At 45.0% G+C, this 24,679-nt stretch overlaps 1 protein-coding gene and 1 pseudogene across 1 annotated transcript in view; one reads left to right on the top strand and one right to left on the bottom strand.

Annotated features, from left to right (window-relative positions):
- Positions 1-24,679, top strand: part of CAPZB (capping actin protein of muscle Z-line subunit beta) — a 125,586-nt gene that overhangs the window by 32,651 nt on the left and 68,256 nt on the right. The window contains exon 2 of the mRNA XM_006924500.2: positions 22,846-22,935. Within this exon, the coding sequence (XP_006924562.1) occupies positions 22,846-22,935 (90 nt within the window). The remainder of the gene's footprint in view (positions 1-22,845; positions 22,936-24,679) is intronic.
- LOC112473081 lies at positions 3,008-3,126 on the bottom strand (annotated as a pseudogene).

Genomic DNA, 24,679 nt, shown 5'->3' on the forward strand with positions numbered 1-24,679 from the left:
CTCCTCCTGCAGCTCTCAGCTGAGCTCTGGCTGGGCTGCTCTGACCCTGAGCTTGGGGTGGCAGACCTGAGGCACGTCTGTTAAACTAACGTGCTAGCTAAAAATCATTTAGCTGGATTTCTGCATCCACAAAACACCCTTACGAAGGCACAAAGATCTTGTGGTTCCAGCTTCCTTCCAGGTGATATTGGGTCCCCTTCAAGGATTAGGTCTGGTCCTGCCCAGTGACTCCCTCTAGGCTAAGTTTCCAATTCATGGACATTTTTCTGTCTTGCATTAAAACAAAGCAACAACAAGCAACTACAAAATCCTTACCTCCCAAAGGGTGACAGAAATTTAACATGCTCTTAGTAGAGATTATTTTCAGTGAGGGCTGGGAGAGGTGGCACACCTCCTGGAGGCCCACTGTGATCTTGTAGGTGGCAGTTGTTATTTTTTTGATCAGTGGGGTTGTAATTTGAGAAAGCATATTCAGGATTAAAATTTTAGGTCTGGAAAATTAAGTAAAGCCTAGTTTCTACACAATACAAATCCTAAAGGATAAAGTTAACAAAATCCAGTTGGCAGATAGATTTTTAGAGATTGAGAAATACTTTTATTAAAATTTGGAGAGCTGAGGAAAATAAAGAAAAGGAGAAAAAGAATCATTTAATCTCCCTACCCAAAGGAAAATACTGCTAACATTTTCATATATTGTTTCTCTCTACGAGTTGAGCTTTATTTTTTTCTTAGTTGAGATTAAAATTTTATATCCAACTTCACTAGGTTAACATAAAATAGATCATTTCCCCCCATGTTTTTCAGGATGCTCTTTGCAACGTTGTACCAGTTTCAGAGTATTTGATCATTTCCCTGTTGTTGGAGAGGTTATTTCCAATTCTCTGCAGCACAACAATAGACATATTTGTGTATAAATTTGATTGATTTCTTTAGGGCATATTCCTAGGAGGCTATGAACACTTTCCAGGCTTTTGATACACAATTGCCAATTACTTTCTGAGATAATTGGACCCATTTATACCCTTACAGGCATCCCAACTGCTTTTCTATTCTGTAGTCATTGTGCTTTTTATGAAATGCATAATCTCCCACTCATTTTCTCTTCCACGTGGCTTAATGTCGTGGGATTCATTTTAACTTTGGTCCATTTCTTTTCACTTTTGAGGACCTCAGCATCTTGTCAGGGACAGCTTTAAAGTTTCTGCTGAGCAAGAGCGTTTGTTCTCAGTTTTCCCGCACACGGCACATCCTGAACTTTGTAAGGTGTTTGGGCGCTTGGGCCAGTGCTCTGTCTCCACCACTTGTCTTTGATGCGAGCCTTAGGAATGCCTTTTCAGGCTCAGTTTTCTCTGGGTCCTGTGTCCACTGAAACTGGCCTTTCTCCCCCTGACTCTCTCAGATTACCTAGTGAGCCTCTGCATGCAGGTGGCTTGTCCAGTGATTCCTGGGAGGCCGCCAGTTTCCTCTGTTCCTACCAGTTGGTCCTGCCATGTGCTCTCGAGAAAAGCAGAGCCCAGAGCCCGGGGCTTCCTCCCTCACCCTCCTGGCCGAGCCACTCAGTACTGTCAGAGCGCCTGGTCCTGACACTGGCACTGGGGTGTTTGGGCTTTTTCGGCTGCTTTATAGAATCATAAAATTATAAAATTCTCTGGTGTTAAGTGTGTGATTCAGTTTTATAAATTTTTTAGTGAATTTACAGAATCCCACCCAATATCTTCCTTCCCCCCAGACAGGGTCCTTGCATCCATTTGCAGCTACTCCCCGTTCCCAATCCCTGCAGCCACTAATCTTTCTTTCTGGACATTTCAAATATATGGAATCATATGGGTTGTTTTTTAAGGAAATTATTTGATTCTGAAAGAATGCTTGTTGGAAAACGTCTAGAAGAATGGAAGCCAAATTATTATTAGTGGTTACCTTTGGGGAGTTATTACCTCTGGGTGGTGGGATCATAGGGGGATTTTTTATATCTGTAATGCTTGAATTTGCTACAGAGATCACGTCACACTTATAATCAGAAGAAAAAGGTAAAGGGGGAAAAGTCCATGTTTCATTTATGGAAAATGTATAAAAGTACATATAAAGGATGAAAGATAACACTCAAAATTCCCCCTCTTATGGATAAAACCACTCTTTTTTCTCTCTGAGCACTTTTTTAAAAAAAATGTAGCTTTCGTATGTTAAATTTCACATCCTGTTTTTTTTCCACAGGCATCTCATAAGTCTTTTTTTCTCAAAATACCTTTGCAAATTACCTATTAATGACTGTATACGGGTTCATCTTATGGTTGTACCGTAATTTACTTACACTGGGCATTAAGGTTGTTTTGCTTTTTGCTACTATAAATAATGCTGTAAAGACTTCATGGGAGACCATTGCAGAATTCTGGGCCAGGAGTTTGTACCTGCAAAAATTTTTTTTTCTCCCAATTTGGAACTGTTTTTGCAAAATTGCTTTCTAGACTTCTCTGAATTTCACCTACTTCTTGAAAGTGCACGTTTTGGCCCCAGAAGCAGGACTAGATTTCCAGGAGGTAGGTCCTTTATGTCAGGTTGAGGCCCAAGGTGGAAAGTGGTGGGAAGTGAGTGGAAAAGCCAGACCAGGGCCTGTGGAGATGGCGGTGCCCGGAGAGGCCATGGTGTAGTTTATTTCAGCATTTATAGTCTAGACAGGTTTAGTCATGTTCTGTTTTCTGTAAATAATCCCTTTTTGTTCCTCCTTCGTTTTCAGTAAAGGTTAGTGAGGGTGATGGGCGGTAGCAGAGGTATCTGAGATCTTGGTGCTGGGCTGTTGGAAACTCTGGGAAGGCAGCCCTGGGCCATGCCGCTTTAGGGGAGAGAGAGTGAGGACATTTACACACAAGTCTGTCAGTCCGTCCCTCCCTCCCTTCCTTCCTTTTTTTATTTTTTTAAGGAAAGGCAACCCTTGGTTGACCTCACAGATTGCAAGGACCTTGTCAGCTTACAATTCCTTATTTTTTATTTTTATTTTTTTATTTATTTTTTATGCCTACAGCACCTAGTCTTCCTAGGTGGTCTCCCATTCAAGTACTAACCAGGCCCGACCCTGCTTAGCTTCCGAGCTCAGACGAGATTGGGCTTATTCAGGGTGGCATGGCCGTAGACTTGCGTCCCTTTCTAACTGGACACTCTTGCTGAAGTTTTTCAGTGATCAAAAATCTGAACAGAGGTTTTTATCCTTGGATGTTTGGGGGACCAGAGAGGGTCTGTGAACCTACCAAATATTCAAATTTTTGTACGTCTGTGCATTTCTCTGAGGGTAGGAGCCGTGAACTACCCTTGTGTGCCTGCCTTAAAGAGGTACATCTGGTACACACCCCACACTGCAACCATTACAAACCCACTGAGTGGCCTTGGTCAGGTGACTGAGCCTCTGCACCTCAGGTTCCTCATTTGTGAAGTGCTAGGCACTCTGGAAGCACTCACATTCGTGTCAGTTATTACTTGAATTTTGACTCATGAAGTTTTTTTAAAGGCAGCCTTGGATCAGACACTGACCTGAGCGACTTTGTTTCTCCTTACAGCTGGGCCCTGAGTTAGGCTGATGTTAATGTGGTTCTATTATACAGCGTCTTCTTTATTTCAAAATCAGAATGGGTTTTTAAAAATCCTTTTATAAAAGTAAGAGATGCTTAATTCAGAGAAAAGTATAATTATTATTTTAAGTGTTTTTTGGGGGTTGGGGGGGGTGAAATCAAGCCAGTGCTGGCCATCTGCATGTGCCCTGGTAGAATGCCTTTTAGTGCAGTTGGTGTAGAGTCCGTTTCCACAGCACAAAGGAGCTGTATTTCTGTAATGTGTAGGAGGCAGCCAAACGAAAGCCAGAAGCAACGGAACTTTCCTAAAAACAAACCAGAGCTGGATGTTCTAGAGTGCCTGGTGGCATCCTTACAGGAAACCAATGAAAGCAAAGCTTTCCAAGTGGAAGGGTTTTTTGGTGATTTTTGAGGGCCCTGTGTTTTTTCAGTCCTTGAAGCACCTGGGCTGCTGCAGACCTTCGTTTAGGGTTTCCTTTTGCTCTTCCCTTAAGGGGGCTTTCCTGGACTGGGTGCAAGTAGAAGATTGCCCAGTGTCTGGTAGTCAGTAGACCCATACGAGCCTTGAAGCCTGCCGGAGCCCGGCTTAGGTGGCATCTGGGGCTTAATGCAAGGAAGTGTTGATTTAAATTTTTAAAAAACTTTTCATGGAAAATTGCAAGCATGTAATATAATGAGCCCCCATTTACCTATCAACATGGTCAGTTTTGTTTCATCTATACCACTCCACCCTCCCCTAGCTTAAATTAGTTTGAATTGGATCCTCTGGTTTAATTTTAACGAGCAATCTGGGCCTCTCCATTTTGAGAACAGAATTCTCCTACACTCTGGGCGAGGTCTAAACAGGAATGATTGCTGGCTTTTGTTTTTGGAAATTGTCAGTTTAAAAATTCTATACCATTTTTTTTAATGATTAAAAAATAACACCTGCCCACTATAACTGGAAATCACAGGCAAAGTTCAAAGACTAAAGTCCCCCTCATTCTACCATCTGGAGATGTCCACTGTGATGAGTTCGAAGGACCCCGTGGATACTTCTCATGTGCTCTTGTGTAGCTGCTGTTTTCTCCACCTTCTGCTCTGCTCACCTCCCTCCCCCCGCCCCCATCAAGCCACCCCTCACCCGGCATCACCATGGCCTCTGCCACTTTGGAGCCTGGGGAGGGCCTGAAGTGGCCCTCTCTTTAGTTCTAGAGTTCTGAGTGTGTTGGCAACACCCTGGGTATATGTTGTGCAAAAGGGGTGACCATGCCCATCGCCCTCCAGTCAGTGGCTTGTTCTTTATAGACACAGTAGGTGCTCAGCGTGAATGTGCTGTGTAGCCCCCTCCTGCTCTCCCTGGGGCTGGCTGGGCAACAAAGCTGAGTCCCAGAGAAAAATGCAGTGCTGCTAAGTACACCTCCCAGCTCACTTTACTTCCAGGAAGAGTCCTCAAGCAAATTAACTCCTGGTGTGCTCGGGCCACCAGCGTGCCACGTGTTCCCATCCTGAGAATGCAGGGAGAGGATGGACCCCAGGCTGCAGCCGGGACACAAGCTGTACAGCCAAGAAATGTGTGGCAAACTAACTGGGACTCAGAGTTTTTAGTCCTGCTTCTTATTATGTATATTTTCTAATTGCATTAACTGTTCTTTGAAAACATGGTTTTTAGTGTAACAGTCTGTCTTAAGGATGAACTAGAGTGAATTAGTATGGTTGGATACAGTAATGCCTGTGCAGACACTAATTCACTGCACCTGGGGGACCCCAGGTTGGGTGTCAACCAACTTTTCCTCCTTACGTTTGTTCATTGGTGCACATACCACACGCCCTAGCAACATGGCAGCTCCTCGCTTTGGATCTGGTGGTTGCCGTCCAGAACAGTTGACATTAGGCTGGGCTGAAGTTTGCCCTTTCACTGTGAGGAAAGGTTGGCTGCATTGCCAGGGTTGGATTTCAGGAGAAATGCTTAATCTACATAAGAGAGTAAGTTATTTTTACATCATCTCTCCCAGCATCTGTTTATAACAAATATTCATTACAAATGTATCTTTTATTAAAGTGTTCTCTGAATGATCGTGCCTGGAAGTACTTTCTGAGCAGTTTATTGGACATGTCAGTAATACATGTATGTTTAGCTGTTGGAAAAACTGGTAGCAGCCGCTGCCTGGTTGTGCTCTGGCCCTGTCCTGCTTTCTTATGCCTGGGCCCAGGATGCGATGGCAGCTGGAGAAGCTGTTGAAGTGCCAGATGTTAAGACCTTGATTCTCTCAAAAACAGACAACAACAGACTCCAGAGGTTGGATCTAACAGGAATACGATCTAAGATGAGTGGGGCGTCGTAAGTGCTCATCGAGTCAGTGGAGGTAACTCCAGAACCCCCTGATGGTGAGCGGTCTCAGAACCACATCATAGGCAGGATGCAGGCAGGACTAGGAGTGTTTGGCTAGGAGGTGAGCTGCTCTGTGAGCAAGGATGGGATGCTTGCTTCAGGTATTTGAGGGGATGTTATATGTCCAAGAACTTGAACACCTTGGGGTGGCTCTCGAGGGCAGAAGGACTGTCAGCGGGTAGAAGTCACAGGACAAGGAAGAGCTGCCTCAGAACCAGTGCTGTGTGAGACCGGGCTGCCCAAGGACCCGGGGTGGTTTCCTCCTCTGGTGATAATCAGGCAGAGGCTAAGAGACCCAAAGTCTCAGGGGTTTTGTAAGGGAGAAGCGGGATTCTGAGGGCACTGAGCCGCTGGGATTCACTGATTCTTTAGTAACTCAGAGACTTTGCCAGACGATGCCATCTTTTCCCAGATGCTACCACAGATGTGTGCAGTTGTGTTCGACAGGGATGAGGTTGCGGTCGTCTACGATGGTTTTTATAACTTGTTCCTGCCAGTGCAAAGTGTTTACGTCAGTGGGGCAGTTCTGTACTTTATCTCACCTTTCCACGTGGGAGTTTTTGGACTATCTGCCAAGAGACGTGTTGTTTCCTGTCTCTCGAGTGGGCTAGCCCAGGGCCAGGAGACTTCTTTCCCACAGGCATCTCTTCTCCAGGATGTACCACCACCCTCCATACCTCCTTGAACTTTTGTGGTCTTGTGTGGAACTCGCTGATTTTTATATCCTGTAAGAATGAATCCTGGCTGATGACTAAATCTGTTTTCCATCATCGATTGGAAACGGATTCCTACCCTTGCTCCCTCGCTCTGGATTTAATCTTCCTACGAGAATCAGCTAAGCCATTTTCTTCAGTCACAGGATGTCCCAACTTGGACCAGCTGCCCGCCGTTGGTTACAAGGGAAACCGAAGGAAGGAGAGCGGGCAGCCCGTGCTGAGATGTGTGGGGAGTCAGGCGCACGCCTGAGCTGTTACCTCCTTGGAACCACTCGATGTGTTTGAGCTGAGATCCTATTCCTTGGGCGGCCTTACGTGGCTGCTTCTTCCTAGGCAGAGTCTCCCTCGTGAAGCAGCCCAGGAGAACAGGAAGGGGACAACGGATCCGGGCTTGGATTCTGGTTCCGTGTGGGAGCTCGGGCGAGTGCCGTGGCCTTCGAGCTTCGTATTCCTCCGAGGGCGGTGGGAAGCGTCAGAGGTCACTTTTCTGAGTGCCTCAGTGTGCTGCTCGGCACTGACGCGCTTGGGAAAACCTCTTTTCATTCAGCATGCTCTGGGTTTCCTTAAGTCGACTTCCTAATTGAATTTTCTCATTAGAACTCGCTTTCCCAGAGCTGTAGGGCAGCAGTGTACTTTTGAGGTGGTAGGAGACGGGCCAGCTCTCTCTTCCTTCCTTTTCTTTAATTTATTGAGCTATAATTGAAGTACATTAAGTGGCACATATTTAAAGTGGACGATTTGACCGTTTCTGTTTGTTTTGTGATAACGTGTAACATCTGCCTCCCTGCGGCGCCCCATCCTCCTGTGTCCGACCCTGCCCTCCCCGCTTTCCAGCCTCTTACTAAGCAGCGATTCCAGCTGGCACAGCTGTAGCAAGTGTTTCCGCGAGCATTCCCACGATCCTTTAAGTGAGGAGCGTGACCTCGGAACCATGTGCCCGGTCCCCTCCCTGACGTAGGAGGAGGTGGGAGGTAAGGACAATACTTGGATGGATGGATTCCCTGTCTGGGACCCTGCCGGAAAGCTGAGCATTTGTAGGCCATCCAAACACAGGCGTTCTCCTGGGAGTCAGGGGTTAGAAGGGGGAAGTGAATTGATTTCTACCTTCACATTAGAGGAAAGAGCCTAGCAAAACAGCCCCCTCTGCTTTTCTAAGCTCTCCTGCGGTGCCTCTTGTTCGTTTTGGTCATGGAACTTATGAGCTAAGTATGAGGAAATTGGCAAACTAAAGCAAAGATGTTTTCTCTTTGTGTCATGAAGCTCTCCCACTGGTGAGTTTCAAGGCTCGCTTTGCTGAGGTCTCTGGTAAACAGTTCGCTCGATTTCCCTGGCTGCTGGGAGTATGGGCAGAACGCATTGCTGGTTTTGGAATCCGAGAAGGGTGTCTTGCTGTGACAGTACCTGGGGCGAATTTCACTGCCCATCGTGTTTTGTTCCTAATCTCTTTTCCAGTGATGGAGCCTGCCTCTCTCTCCATTTCACGTCAAGTCTGTCAGACTTCGCAGAAGGCACGCGAGTTCTCAGGCCGGCTGATTTTGCATGCGAAGCTTATTCACATGACCAAGAGTCAGGAGAGAGTCGCTGTTACCATCTATTTCCTTTATTGGAAACCAGCAGCATCCCACTCACAAACTTCCTCGGGAAAGTGTGTCTCCTGGGGCCGTGTGGTGTACTTCAGGGCTTTGACTGTGCTTTTCATCCGTAGGTGAAGGATGGCCTAACGGGGGGTGATTAGGGTAGTAACACCCCAACCGGCACTTTGTCCTCAACTTTCTCCCTGTCCTGCTATCAGAAGCAGGTTGTGAGGCCCTTTGGCCCAGCTAGAGTGACATGTTTTATATTCATGGAAGCCTGACTTAAGGTCCCATATTACAAGGCTTGGCTTTTAATGAAAGCTGCCAGAGAACTCACATGCCTGGATGAGAAACATGGAGTGGGAAAGTGCTGTCCTGAGAAATCGAGCGTTCGGGTTCATAAAAGATGGTCCTATACATCATCCTGGATTTCTGCTTTGTTAGAGCTATGTGCCGAAATAGGCTCAGTCCAAGTCACCGAGCCTGATCTAGCCCTCCTTGATCAAACAGTCGAGCCGCCAGGCCCCGCAGGCCCTGAGGATTTCCTGGTGCCCCAGTCCTTGCACAAAGTCCAGCACTTTTTTCTAGAGGTTGGCAGAAGGCCAGAGAGGCCTTTATTTTGAAATTTTAGATGATATCCTTTTCCTTTTTTCTCCTTCCCCCTCTCTGTTGACTTAACATGTGAAATTTCTAGAGCACTGACTGTGTCCCAGGTGTGCGCTAAGTGCTGTATAAGGATTACCCCCCACTTGATCCTAAAAATTACAGTACGAAGTATGTGCTCTTATTACCGTCATTTTATAGATGGGAAATCTGAGGCTCAGAAGAGTTTGTTAACTTGTCCAGGGTCATAACAGCTAGAGCCTGGTGGAGTCAGGATTTGAATGCAAACGACGTCTCTCAGTCTTTAATCTTAACTAGAGTGTTGTACTGTCTGCCTCACTTACCACTCAGCTGTGCAGAAGTGGGTGCAGAGGAGCTAGCTCCTCATTTTTTGGAGACTTGTAAACAAAGAGGTGGCTGTGGTTCTCAGGACAAGAAGGGGAGCAGTGGTCTGGCTGCCAGACAGTACTGGATAGTGATGAGGCACACAGGCTCTGGGGTCGGGTCGACCTGCCTGGGAATGCCAGCTCCACCGCTGACGACACGTGTGACCTCACCACGCTCCTGCATCACAGTCTCCACATCTGAGAGTGATACTAGTACTTAACTCCTAGCATTGCTTTTAAGGTTAAATGAGATGTTGGCACGTAAAGCTCTTAGACAAACGCCTTAATAAGTTTTAGCTGTTTTTTATATTCTTGCATTTTAGGCCCTTGAGTCTGAGCCTTCCATGGAGTAACTGCTCAGTGGAAGTCGTTGCTGGTAGTTGCGTCAGGCCGTAGTTGGCACAGCCTGCTTTAGGTGGTGGTGTGAGAGATGGTGGTAACAGCACCCTTCAGCGTTTGGGTTTCATTCCTGGTTATCCAAAAGGATTTTAGAACTGGAGCTTGTTGCTTCCCTTTCTTTCGTTCTTTTGCTTACTGAAGGACTGTAAGCCCCTTATTCAGCCACAAACTTTCTTCAGACACAGCCCTCAGCATTCAGCTGAGGATGGAAGAAAAGACGTTTTTGAGCTTTAGAAAATGTCTTTGGCAAGATGTTCACTAACTCTAAGGAAACCTGTCTGTTGAGGAAGGAAGAGTTACCGCCTGTCGCTAGTAAAGATCACTTTTGTCTAGCCCAAAGGAACCGAAGGAACCAAAGGAGCGGCCTTGACTGCTTTGATTGTCACCCTCTTGTTCCATGGCTGCCCACTTGCATGCCTCCAGGTAATGTTACCTATGTAAGTGGAGGTGTGTGTGTGTGTGTTTTAATTCCATAGAGGAACGTTAGAATCTTGTGCCCCCGCGGGAACCAAACTCTGTAAGAGCATGGTGATGATACCTATTTTTTATTGAGCACTTAATATGTTTCAGGCACTATGCTAGTTTCTTTACATACGTATACTTTATGCTGTCGTTCTCAAAACAACATTGCAAGATAGGCGGCGGCATCATCATCATCATCATCATCATCATTATTATTATTCTCATTTGACAGGTGAAGGAATTGGGGCTTAGGAAGTTTGTGAAGGACTTGTCCAAATCGCCGTTGCTGGGAAGTGGCAGACGAAGGATGTACCCTGTCTGTCTTACTTCCAGTTTCCCTTTTTTTTTTTTTTTTTTTTTGCCACTTTAACTGTCCAGGTGATCTGTTTCAGGTCTTAGATATAGAAGGACCTCATTCTTAGGCATCTCCCTGCCTGGTGGGTCCTGAAGACTGAAAGTGCGGAGCTTTGTGACAGGTCTCAGGCTAGATGTGCAAATTTATCACACACAGGTTGTAAACACTGCGCTGTGCTTTTCTGTCACCAACGTTTTGATGTTGTGTATGGGAGTGCTAGAAGGCCAGTCCTTGTTGCAGGATTCTGATGTACGCCTGTGGTTGCAGCGTGGAGTGGAGGACTGGGGTAAAGGGCAGCCTTTGAGCTGGATCGGGCGAGCGGAAATTGGGGGATTCGTCCATATTTATAGGCGTCTGAGATAGCAGCTCAGGACCTGAGGAAAGAAATGGGCCAAGGGCTTTGCTGGATGCATGAACACGTGTTCTTCTTTTCCCCAAACCTCCCTTTGGACGTGTCACAAGGCAGCACTGCCTCCTTCTAGATGAAATACTTGGATTGATGGAGCTTTTATTTTTCCCAAGTCCCTTAAATCTTGCTGCTTTCCCATCGAGACTCACACTTTTGCACTGTTTGCTGGTGGGCCCTGAAGTCTTCCCACACCTTGGGATGCCATCTGCAGTGTGTGACTAGTGTAAACCCGTTGCCGAATGGTACAGATTTCATCCAGACCATCTTATAAATCATTATGGGGGAAGGTTTGTGTGACTTGGCTTCTGCTATAAAAAAGGGAGTTTACTTCTCTTAGCCTTTGTCAGTGAACGTTTAGGTGATGTTTTTTTCAAACTATTTTTTTTTTTTTTTAACTCTTATTTGGAATACGGGACAATCTTGCTTTAATCATTTTCGACTTTCGCAAAGGACTTTTTGAATGTCTTGTGCCATCGAAGTAGAAATGGACAGCATGTATGGCATCCATTGAAGATGTCTAAGATTGCCCCTAATTATGTGTCTGACTGCCAGCTGACAAAGTGGAGGGATTAGTCACTTGTTACGTGAAACCAGCCAGGATCATGCAGAGGCAGCAGCTGTCGACATCTGTGAAACATTAATGATCAGACAATAGGTATTGGCGCCTTGCAGATCTTCCGAAGGGGTCCAGGAAACCGTCAACCAGAGAAAACGTCTGAAAAAGGCTGTAGTGTTTTTGAGACGTCCACCCGTCAGTGATAGTGTTTGTGAGACTCGGCTCTGTAATTCAAGGTGACAGGAGGAGATTTCAGAATTTGGGAGTAGATAGAATCGTCCATAATTTGCCCAGCCTGGGGGAAGAGGCTCACTGCCCCTTTCTGGTTTTGTGAGCTGCCATTTGTTCTCTGGAAGTCATTGACATTAATTTTATTTCAGTTTGGGTTGTTTCACACTCTTCGGGGGACTGTTTGGTCATATAGAAGGCAGACCTGTATATTTGTTCTGTGTCCTTCTCTGTCATTCGGTACTCAGTATCTGGGACAAGTCACTTAACTTTTCTAAGCCTTGGTTTACTTATCTATAAAACTGGGGTAATTAATAGTGCCCAGCTCATGGAGTTGTGGTGAGGCTCCCCAAACCCACTCACCAGTGTGTGCCTGGTCCGTGGTGTGCCCTTAGCAAATGTTAGTTTTCTTTCCTTTCGCCTTCAAAATTAGTTTGCATTCTGGATAATTAGTATTCTTAATAAAGAACAGTTAATTTGGAAAATAAAATTATATAAACAATATATAAGTATTCTTTAAAATCCCATTGTTAATTCTAATAATAGAGAACATTGTTAAAAATAGTAGGTTTTTAAAATTCCAGCTCCATTCTTAAAATTTTGACTTATGATTAAACTGTAAGCAGATTGAAAGCACTAAACACTATAATCAAGAAATTTGTTTCTGGTTCTGGTTCATTTGCTATTTAGTTATATGATAAGTCTTAGTTATAGATAAGTCTAGGCCTCAGTTTTCTTCATTTTAAAAAGAAGTGTTTGATTATATAGTTTCTAAAGTCCCCTTTAGCTTAACATTTCTGTGATTCTGTGTTTTAAAATCTGGAGAGGTAGAGAGAGGCACACCTGAGATTAAATCTTCAGTCACCCAACTGGCCTGTAGGCAGAGCCAGGAACAGCGCGTGAGAACCCTGGCAGGCAGCATCCCGAGCAGTGGGCTGGTCACTGTCACTGGACCTGGGGTGTTTCCCTGCGTGAGGTCATCCCCTCTGCTCCTCACGCAGAGTCACGCAAAGCAGGCCGCAGTTGCCTTTCGTTTGCGTGCTGACTGGGAACCGAGTTTCAGGGCGTGGGACAGGGGTCGGCGAGCTTTCCGAGTTATCGGTGGGGTGGCTGGAGACAGAGGATGCAGGAGGAACAGGGCACCCACTTACAGGGAAGGGAGAAGAGCACCAAACACCATGCTTCCGCCCACCCCTTGCCGAGCAGCGACTCTGCTTTGCCAGTTGGGATGTGTTCGCACAGTCGGGCCTCCTGCGGGACCCAGTTTGCTAACCTCTGATTGAGAATATCTGCCGCTCCACCACGTTTACCGGGTACACTTTGATCCCTGAACACAGGGAACCCGTTCTGCGTTCAGTGAGAAATATGGGAGCTGTAAACGGTGAATCGGTTATCCAGAACCCTTTTCTAGCCCACGCTACGGCAGAGGCAGAGCCCCACCTCTTGAGTGTGATTCATTTTGGATCTTCTACTCCCTGAAGGGATGTGTAAGGGAAAAATCAGCTGATGGTTGTTGTAGTATTTGACACAGAGCCTTGTATGTAGGTTGCTAAGTTTTGCTCTGGGATAAATATACCAGGGAACGAGGCAGTTGGAAATTCTCATTGGTTGGGGAGGAGGTAGTTTGGGGACTCTGCTAGGGCTGTCCCATTCGTTGTTTTCGATGGCCTCAGATGGGCTTAGGAACACCAGTAAATGGGGGGAAGGTGAAATGGTAAAACTACTTCTTGGTACCATCCAGGACTGGAGAGATGGGTCAGAGGGCGTCAGGGAGAAAGCTGGACCAGGAGGGGACAGTACAGTACAGAGCAGAAGCAGCAAGGGAAGTGCTTTTGTGGGTGAACATAGAATTGTGCAACTCTTACTGTTTTCCGCCCAGATGGTCCTGTCTCTTCCTCTCAGTTCGGCTTGATGGGGAGCCACCGGTCCCGCGCGCGCTCTCTCGTGAGCAGGGCAGGGGCACCATGTGGGCTGGGGGTCCTGGAAGTCCGCCCTTCTTTGTTGGTGCTTAATGACCTGGAAACTGAAATCACACCCCGCCTGCCTTTCGAGAGACTCCTGGCAGCCTAAATGGAAAACCCACGTCAAATGAGCAAATATCAGGGAGGACCCAGCAACGTTTATGTAAAAGGCCTAGCAGATAAGCCGTGTGCTTTCACTCTGGGAGAGTATCCTGCTGTTTACGGAGGACGGGTTGTGAGGACCCCTTTTGGGTCAGACACTGTGCCAGACATGTTACCTCATCTTAGTGGCCCGGCAAGGTGGGAAGTGTTGTCAGGACTGTTTACGGAGGACGGGTTGTGAGGACCCCTTCTGGGTCAGACACTGTGCCAGACGTGTTACCTCATTCTTAGTGGCCCGGCAAGGTGGGAAGTGTTGTCAGGCCCACGTTTTAAAGTTTTAAAAACCGAGGCTCTGAGGGATTAGTGGTGACTTGCTTAGTCCCAACCTGCAGGTTAAATGGGAAATAGGAATTTTTATTGTTGTTGGATCACATCCGTGCCTTTAGGGTCTTAGACTTCTTTGAGAAAAGGATGAAAGCTCTGGGCCCTTAACCTTGAATAAACATGTACACACACCCCACCCTCACACACTGTCAGGGTGGTCACCAACTGGGACTGTGATACTGGTCCCCAAGTTAGGAACCTGAAAAGCAGACACACAGGGCCATGTTCAGGCATGGGTGTGCCTAATGGTGTCCCTCAGCCAGTGACAAATGGTTTGTGTTCATTGCTTTGTCCTCTGTGCAAAAACATGGACCTTGTAAAACATTTAGATTGATTACCATCCTCTAGGATGTAAAGAAACTTGGTCCTTTGGTTATCTGGAAAAGTCATTGGGAGTTGTTCTCAGCTCCCCAGTGATACTAGAGTAACTGGCATGTTGGTCATTCTAAGTGGCATAGTCTTTCTTTCCTGCTGTTTTTTTCTGGCAGTCTTCCTCCTGAGGTGCCGCAAGCCCCTCGAGGGCTGAGACTATGTCTGAGCAGTTCAGCTTTGTGTCCCCAATGTCTGCCCCATTATTCACACAGTTGCTCGGTGACTGAACCAAGTGGAAAGATAGCATGGGTGTAGTAGAAAACCTCTCAACATGAAGATATGGATGGGTTCAAGTGCCGATTTTGCCACTGGCTCTGTGACCTTGCAAAACTTTCTCTGAACCTCATCATTCATCACTAACATGTGGAACGAGGGGGCATGATTTCGATAAACTTGAAAAGTCTATCCAGATCTAAATTTCTGTGATCCTGACAGAATTTTTTGTTAAAGCAGAAACTTTTAAAGTGATTATGTTTTCATGGTGATCAAAATGACATTGACTCAGCCACCGAATTGTTCGTTATAAAATGGTTAATTTTATGTGGAGTAGTTTTCCCCTCAATTTTAGAAAGATGACATTGACCCAGCTGCGATAAGTATACAATAGACCCCAAAAGGTGGAAGGAGCTTGACCGGCCAAATGGGCTTTTATTGTGGCTTCGATTCACTTGATATATAGGGTATTGGGTTTTCACATGGGAATGGAGAGTCATCCGAAGGGAATGCTGGTGTTTGCGCTGGGTGCGCCAATGCCCTCCATGTCTGGCTGTCATCACTGTGCCCCTCCCCAAGGATTCGACCAGAGGGCAGTCAGTGGAAGAAACACTTTCTTTTTATTAATACAAACTGTGCCGTTTTCTAGAGCGTGACCTATAGATGAGTCCTTGGCTGGGTTGGCCAGTGAATCTTTCTCCAAATTGCCCCCAGCACAAATTGTTCTTGAGCCACATGGCAGAAAACAGATTCAACTTTTAAACAAAGTTGCTTGTTGGTCACAAATTATACAAGACAAACCGTGGTTAACTTAGACTCCATAAATTTGTGATAAATCATCCCGGGCTCCAGGGAAGTCGACCTTCGTGTTGTCTGTGAAATATTCGCTAAGCCTCTTGGGAATGTAAACAAGAGAAGGTCCTGATGAACTTAAGAACAAACCATAAAGGCCTTGAAGCTTTTGTTGGTTGTTTATATAGAGACAGATGCTATTAAGTCCAGATCTGCCACAACCAGTCACTAGAGCAGGCCAAATGGGACTTGTGCTCGGAAATTCCAAGCAGTTTCAGTTACTGCTTGTCCTTGCAATTACAAACAGTCTTAAAAAGGCACACACAAACCGTATACATGCTGATGAGGCTGTGACATGAATCTTCTAGCAGGTGGTCCTGCTAGAAAGCTTAGTGATCTCAAAATTTGGGGGCTGCTTCTCATTTCCAGGAAGTAACGTGTCCTTCTGTCTCTTCAAGTTTTTGACCCCCTTCCTCCTCTCCACCCGTGCAGTCCTGCCCCCGGTCCCATCTCTGGTCACACTGTCTCCCCACAGTCACCAGAGGCATCCTTGTGTCGGTCACTATTGCCATCTAACAAAACCATCCCCCAAAACCCAGTGACTTAAAGTAACAATAATCATTTCGTTATCTCCGATGGTTTCTTGGGCCAGAAATTCAGGAGGGACCTGGCTGGGTGGTTCTGGCTTGGGGTCTCGTGCTTTTGCACTCACAGCTAAAGCCGGAACAGTGGGTGCCTGGAGCACCTGGGGACTGGCCAGGTATCTCACTGCGGGAGTCTCAGGGTATCTTCATGTGGCTTTTAGCCTGGGCTTGGGTGGTCTTTCTCACAGCCTGGTGGCCTTAAGGCAGTCGAACTGTTAACACTACAGCCTGGGGCTCTGGAGCCTTCAGCAAGCAGGGTAGAAAGGGAATTATCTTTTATGGCTTGGCCTCAGAAGTCACAGAGCTTCAGTTCTCTATTTTCTGTTGATAAATACGGTCACAAAAACTCTCCCCGTCTAAGGAGAGGGGACGTAGATTCCTCCCCTCAGTAGGAGGAATGTCAAAGTCACATTGTGAGAGGGGTACACAGGGTGAGAGAGCTCGTTATGGCCATTTTGGGAAATATAACCTGCTTCACCTTCTAAGACACAGCAGTATTCTTGTCATTCCTCTGTGGAGAAACCCTTAGGGGCTCCTCATCCCTTCTGGAGAAGTAGATTTTTTAAAGTTTATGAAGACTGAACAACGCAGCACAAAAGCCTTCCCTATAAAGTAGACAAAAGCAAAACCACTAGGCAAAGTGAGGTTCTGAGGCCGGCGCCTGCTCAGAACACCGCTGCCCCGAGCAGTTCGGGTGTGATCTGGCCTTGGCTCATGCTTCACGACCAGGGCCCCACTCCTGTTTTGCCCTTTCTTCCTCCTGAGTGCGCCTGGCTCGCGGAGCAGTCGGTGCGCTCTGCTCCCCCATACCTCTCCTTACGGCTCACTGCACCCGCTGTCTGGAAAGGCCCTTCTACTCAGCCAGTGGTAACCAGCTTGCGTACCCCCTCTTCTGAGCGATTTGTCGAGGGTCCCTGGGTCACTTAGTATGTACCTTTAGTATGACATTTTTCATTTTTGTGGATCGATGTTTGTCGTATTAAACTTTGGACTGATCACAGGGGAGGACATGTCTTTGCATTCTCCACCGAGAGACTGAATAAATTTTATTTGATAATGGTTTCCAAATTAGTCTTTACCCTTATGGTTATTTAATAGGCCAAGTTTCATTGTATGGAAATGACTCACAACACTATCAGGTGTCTGAAAATTCCTTAGTAGATTTCATAAGCTACGATGTTTTATTTAACATATTATTCTGATAAATTGTTCTAGTCTGTATTAACAGTGTTCTTTGTCATAGGTTTTTTTTTTAGGCAGTTTGTATTTTTCTTTGAGTTAGGTGAAAATCAAAAAGTGGAAAATCCCTACCTCTGTTTATATACTTAAAAAAAAAAAACCACACACACACACACAAAGTGGGGTATCTCTCCCATCCTCATTCTTTGATTTCTAACAAAGACTCATCCTTGATTTTTTTGCCATATTAATTTTGAATAAACCGTAAGTTCCTGAAGACAACAACTTTGTTATAGTCACCAGTCAGCATCCAAAACAGTGCTTCTCACCTAGGAAACACTCAAATAATCATCAGATGACTAATTGAATGGGCAGAGAGATTTCTGGAGAGTAAAATGAAATGGTCTTTTTTTAACTATTTACCTTTCAACCTGGAAAACACCACCCGTGGAAGATGGAAATGGTAAAGCACATTTTATGACGTGTCCAGGATCAGTTAGGATTATGCAGAAGCCGTCACATGGAAAGTCCTTAGTCACAAGATGACATTGTACAAAATAGAAAACCACTGGTAGAAGTAACCAGGACGGGAAATCCTAGGAAAATAATTGGCACGTGAAGACGTGCAAATCAGTGTATTATGAACTGTACCTGGTCTCTGCACCTTCTCTGTACCGTCCTTGTCCACGTCACACTGCAGCGTGATTACTTGCTGTTCTGTGAATGGTTCCGGGCGCGTTGGAACTAGGTTTAATTCATTGAGCCTAGTTTGGGGCCTGGCCCACAGTTCGCACTAAGTGCCAGGGTGCTGAACTGAAACCTAGTTGCAGGCCTGCAGGGGGCTGTCGAAGGGCAGGGCAGGTGGACCTGGCGGGTGCCTCAGCACTCGCCGTAGGATACAGGACCAGTCCATTTAGATGAATTCTCAGAAGCCATCCAGCCCAAATTCCAGGCCATGGGGTTAAGTGAGCAGCCCAGGTCTCATAGACATCCAGCGATAGGGCAGACCTTGGGCTCTGAGCTCCTGAATTCCATTTCCTGTCTTTGCTTGCTCTTATATATTTTTTTATTATCTTTAAAAAGATTTAGTGAAGTGAAACAAAAACAATGAAACAGAATAGAGTCCAGAAATACACCCGTGCAGGTGTGGTCAGTTACATATGACACAGGAGCCAAAGATGCACAGTGGGGAAAGGACAGTCTCTTCAACAAGTGGTGTTGAGAACATTGCCCCCCCCCCCCCAGCCTTACACCATATACAAAAATCAACTCAGAAATTTAGATGTCCAATATTCCTGAAGGAACATAGTAACATATATGTAAGTTTAAGCATTATGATATTATGAATACCCTTGAACCCTCTATTTCTTATGCAAGGTCTAGATGAATATTAACTTTCTTCTCGTAGTACCTTTTTCCCTTAAAACTATTCTTCCCACTGTTCTGAATTTTGTATATCTTGTTCCCATGTCTTGGCTAATAAGAAAAAAAGCTTTGCTATAGTGGTTTAAAATACACACAAACACACGCACACGTGTTTAATCGTTCAGTATTGCTTGTTTTCGAGCTTTATGAACGTGGCGGCATCCTGGGTAGTCCCCTCAGACTCGCTTCCCCGTCCCCGCCGTCGTCCTGTTTCTGGGGTCTCTCGCGTTGTTGCATGTAGCTGTAGGTCATTCATATTTTCCTCATCTCTTATGCTATTTCCCACTTAGACCTCTCAGAATTTGGGATGACTCCCAAGTGAAGACTCCAGTTAATTCTAATTTTAACCTTTTACAAGCTGTCGTTAAATTTTCCCATGTTGCATGGCTTATGGGAAGCTTTTGGTCATTTACTAATTTAATGAGAATTAGATAGCCTTAGTCTTAGGAATTCGTAGTGAAATATTTTCAATTAAGATTAATGGAGCTAGACCATTTTACAATAGTATTTTAGTGCTTTCAGCTACATACAGTCAGAGAACCGTCTGGAAGGAAGCCTATATGCTTGCCGCTTGTACCCTTGGGAGGTGAGGTTGCGATCAGCTTATTGAGATAGAGGGCGCCCAGGCACTATGGAAGGGTTAAAACAATGTCTTTTCATTTTGACTTTCTTTGGTCAAGTTGACTTCTTTTCCTAGGTAATACACCGTTCAACTTCTAGTTACTCTCTTTCGAATCCCAGTATGTTCTGGATTAAAATTTCAGTGTAGCTAGGCTTATTTATATCTAAATTTGTATTTTGGTTCTCAGGAAGATTGTTAATATCCAGGTTGAGAATATTTCCACCAAAGACCAGAAGTTTTTAGGGATAATGAGTGGTCTGTGAATTAGAATTGTATATGCAGTTTCCTGGGACCTTAGTTTTGATTAGAGTTTGGGAGTCTGTAGTCCCCAAAACTGATTGTTTTAAACAGGGTTTCTCAGACTTGACTCTGGTGACATTTTGGCCAGGTCGCTGGGGTCTGTCCTGTATACGGTAGGGTGTTTAGAAGCATCCCTGGTCCCTACCAGGTAGATGCCAGTAGCTTTCCCTCCCTCACTGGTGACAACCAAAACTTCTCCAGTCATTTTTAGGTGTTTCCTAGGGGCCTGTGGGGAGGGCAAAATCAACCCCAGTGGAGAAGCACTAGCTCACACCTTTTTTTTTTTTTTTTTTTTTAATATACTCTATTTTTTAGAGCAGTTTTAGGTTCACAGCAAAATTGAGCAGAAGGTACAGAGGCCGCCCACATAATCCCTGCCCCCACACACGCGTGGCCTCCACCACTATCAGCATCTCTTACCAGAGTTACAGTTGATGAATTTACACTGATGCATCTTAATTGTTCAAAATCCATAGTTTAAGGGTCACTCTTGGTGGTGTAAATTCTATGGGTTTGGACAAATTTATGACACATACCTGCCATTATGGGATCATACAAAGTACTTTCACTGACCTGAAAATTCTCTGCTCTGCTTAGTCATCCCTCCCTCTCCTCCACCCTATGGCAACCACTGATCTTTTTACTGTTTCCATAGTTTTGCCTTTTCCAGAATGTTGTATTGTTGGACTCTAACCTTTTCAAATCGGCTTCTTTCACTTAGCAGCATACACTTAAGGTTGTTCCATGACTTTCCCTGGCTTGATGGCGCATCTGTTTTTCGCACTGCATAATGTGCTGTTGTCCGGATGTACCACAGTTTGTTTATCCACTCACCTACCGAAGGGCATCCTAATTGCGTCCAGGTTTTGGCAGTTATGAATAAAGCTGCCATAAATATTTGCGTACAGGTTTTTGTGTGGACATAAGTTTTCAGTTCTTTTGAGTAAATACCAAGGGGTGTGATTGTTGGATTATAAAGTAAGAGTATGTTTCATTTTGTAAGAAAACACCAACCAATCTTTGAAAGTGGCTGCACCATTTTGCATTCCCACCAGCATTGAGTCAGAGCCCCAGTCGTTCCGCATGTCCTTGTCAGCATTTGGTATTGTCAGTTCTGGATTTTGGCCATTCTAGTAAGTGTGTGGTGTATCTCACTGTTGTTTTATTTTACATTTCTATGGTGACATACGATGTTGAGCAGTATTTCATATGCTTATTTGCCATCTGTATATCTTCTTTGGTGAGGTGTTTTTTAAGGTCCTTGGCCATGAGTTTACATCTTTAAACTAGTTCGACTTGAATCATTTAGGGTTTTCTCTTGTACAGCCGAGGGGGCATATAACTATTTATGGACACCTAAATTGGAGCTAAGTGTTCCAGTATAAACACTTAGCTCCAATTTAGAGCAACAGGAAAGACTTTAGGGTTGGGCAGAATGTTATAAAATATTTATATTTTAAAATATTTTCAGAATGCTTAAAACATGTATTTACATGCATTCAGAAGATACTCACATACTGCTATGTATTAAACAGTTCACAGGTATTAACAAAATCATTGCAACAACCCTATGAAGTAGATATTTTCTATTTTATAGATACATAGAGACTCATAGAGGCTAAGAACTTATGCCCAAGGTCATAAGTTAATGAATGGCAGAACTAGGAATTGAATATCAGTCTCTCTAGTGTCAGATGAGCTAATTTGTGTTCTCGACCCTAGAAGTAGTGTTAAAATGTCTTCTCGTGCCAGCGGGCCACACCCACGTCACTGTGGCCTTGGCTGGCATAGTAGGCATGGCATAAGCAGGGAAGTCTTGGTTGCTAGAATGTTTCACTAAGCAAAACAAGTGCTACAGGGTTTCTGGGTGTGTGTGTGTCTGTGTGTGTTTCTTTGCAACATAGCCAGTTGTGTGTCCCAGAATGTCACTGATAACCATCATGAGTAAGAGACAGGTTGTTTTTTCTTTTTTCCTTTTTGAAAAACAGCCTGCTGTACATGTCATCTCAGTTACCTGAAAATGAAGTTCTGCTGATTATCTTACTGTGTTATGTCTCTAGTGACTATAAAGTGGGCCTTTGTCCCACATCCTGCTTAAAGTTCATATACCTGGAGTGTAGATGGTCATATTCAAAGGTTATGTTTCATAATAGCCAAATCCTGGCATTTCCAGGATTATTTTCTATATTTTATGAAAATTCTTTAGCTTATTGTTTAGGGCTTTTAAAAATCCTGAGATTGTTCTGAGCAGAGCAGACTCAAGAGATAAGATGAGATAGTGCTTCTGATTGGTTGTGTTGGGGACTCCATCTGCCTGATGTGCTCTTAATCTGCACCGTTTTACCTGGCCCACCTTTCTCACCTTCCTTCTCGTTGCTCCTGCCATCTGTGTAATGGCCCACTCTACACTGAACTTCCCACCCCTCCCCCAGTTCATGTCTTCTTCTCCCCATGATTTATCACATATTATGGTGACAGGTACCTGGTGTCCTCAGGAAATATTCGCAGTGTGAATATTAAATGAGGAGACTGTTGTGAAGCACACAGTGCATAGCTTAAAGAAGGTGCCTAGTGAATGAGGGTTTATCTGTATTTTCCCAGGCCTCCTCGGCAGCAGCGACCCCAGAGTATTGCCTTGTAGTCCACTCTGCCAGCTCAAGTGAGCTCTTGGCTATAAGTGATTGAGGTCTTGGTCTATTTCGCAAGGGCGTGGCACCTGAGAAAAGGTACCAAGCTTTAGGTGAATGAATGAAACACTTAACTTTTGCATGTATCTTGCCACTTGTTCTTTGCGTGGCTTTGTCCTTGGCTTGGAGTTCATCAAGGAACCTGGCCTGGTGGTGTTACCTGTTTAAATCTAAGTTACAGCAAAGGATAAAGACTCATCTGCTCTTTGAGCATGCTCATTGCAGAACCAGGTGAGAGTTACTACATCTGCCTTTCCCACGATCTGCCAAGTTGGAGAAAGAAAGGCAGTGAAGCTTTGAGGTGTGCATGGAACAGGGCCACTTTCTTAACTGTCTGGCCTGCTCCCGCTTCAAGTATCTCTCGGATACCTCGACTTGACACAGACACTGCGGTCAGAGAGAGACTAGCAGTCAGAGGGCCCACTGCCGGCCTGTTTGGTCTTCGAATACCCTGGGCAGGCTGAGACTGCAAGAATGCTTGCGAGAAGGGGGTTTTGAAGGTTTCTGCTGGCAAAATGACTTAGGAATTTCTGTTTCTTCTTTCACAGAGTGATCAGCAGCTGGACTGTGCCTTGGACTTAATGAGGCGCCTGCCGCCACAGCAAATCGAGAAAAACCTCAGCGACCTGATCGACCTGGTACGTGCCTCGTTTGTGTGGTTTCATCGGGGCTGTGGCTCCTGATTGGTTGCTTTTGTGTACCTTTTTCCATGCAGAATTCAAAATGCACGAGAAACCTTCTCTCCCGCCAGACATCCCTGGGTTACGAGATTCCTCCAGACAGAGAGATGAGTTTCATATAGTCTTAATTTCAGCGCCCCTATGTTAATAAGGCCCAAGCAAGGTAGGACATCTAAAGTTGATTGTAACCTGTCCCTTTCCCCGACTGCCTTGTTCTCAGTTTCTAGAAAGCTCACCTTTGGGCGTGATGAAGAGGCCCCACGCGTCCAGCAGGCATTCGACAGTGTATGCTGCTCAGTTTTGTTAGTCTCTGCCGCTGTGGAGGTTTCTCTGACCAAAGCCGTGTGAAAATCTACCCTGTAAAATGCTTCAGAGGCTTCACGTCTAGTTCGGAACGGCATAAAACATGAAAGTCAGCTTTCGAAGACCTCATCACATCTATTTTTCAAATATGTCATTTTTTTTAGATTCCAAATGATTTTTCTAAAAGTCTCAAAATGATGCCTCAGAATAAGTGGCACCATAACATTATTTGAAAATGCTCACAGTATTTAAAAACATCTAGAAAGCTGTGAAAAATAATGAAAAGAAGTAAACTAAAATAAAATCAGGCCCCAAGAGGCCAAGCGAGTCCCTGCATCATTTGGCTAGAGAGTTCTGGCTCTGGAACCTGGACTCTGAGTCTGGTCCTCTCTTCTTTTCCTGTGTCCCATATCTTTTTGGGTATAATTATCAGTTGCCAACCTTGGCTCATCTATGAGGTATCTTTTAAAATAGTAGTTTGGAAACTTGTTCGATGTGCTGTAGTGGTATATTTAATTTTATTGCGTGATTTCAGAACGATTTACTAGTAAAAAAAATTATTGCAGGAGACGCCTGTCATTCACAGATAAAACTCTTCACAGCAGCCTATAAGGTCCAAAGTACAGCTATTTCTATATTTATAAGGACACAGACTCCCAGTTGAGAGGCAGCTATGTGAGACAGAGTAGAACCATTTGGAGGATTTGTGGGCTTACTGTCTTTTATGTGTAATAATTCAGGAAGTGAGAAGAAGGTGGTTTTTTGAGATAAATGGTCCTGACAAGAAATCCAGCCACAGGTACTTGTGATGGAAGCAAAGAGAATAGAAAATGCGATGATTCCTGGCTGGACAAATAGACCTTTTAGATGAGTATGAAAGACTAGAAGGTTGGATTGTGGTGCAAATGAACCTACTATATATATGCTGAGAATCCAAAGTCACAAACCAGGAGAGGGAGGTGATGTAAATCAGTAACGTGGACCTGGTGTGTAAGGGCGTGTGACCAGCACGCCCATCTGAGAGGACAGCGGCCCCTTTGCGCTGGCCACTTGTTTCTTTGTGATAACCTTGTGGGCTGTGATAACCTATTGCTTGTTTTCAGATTTTTCCGGAGGAGCCATACGTTTGGAATTTTATGTGAAATATCCTGATTTTAAACATAAGCCCAAACATTGGATTGGTTTGATCTGATTTTGTGTAGAGTTTGGACATGTGTGTGGGAAATGTGAGTTTTGGGGATGGGGGGGTCGGAGAAAACAGTCTTTGTTGGGAAACAATGAAATACAAAGTCGGATAGGTAGGCGGTGTCTTTGAAAGTCAGAAGGAGGGTTTGAGCTTGGTGTGGTGACTGTCACCATCAGTCCCCTTCCTGAGCTTCATGTGCAACACGCTGTGCTG

The sequence above is a fragment of the Pteropus alecto genome, unplaced genomic scaffold (genome assembly GCF_000325575.1).
Source record: "Pteropus alecto unplaced genomic scaffold, ASM32557v1 scaffold39, whole genome shotgun sequence".
Classification (NCBI taxonomy): domain Eukaryota; kingdom Metazoa; phylum Chordata; class Mammalia; order Chiroptera; family Pteropodidae; genus Pteropus; species Pteropus alecto.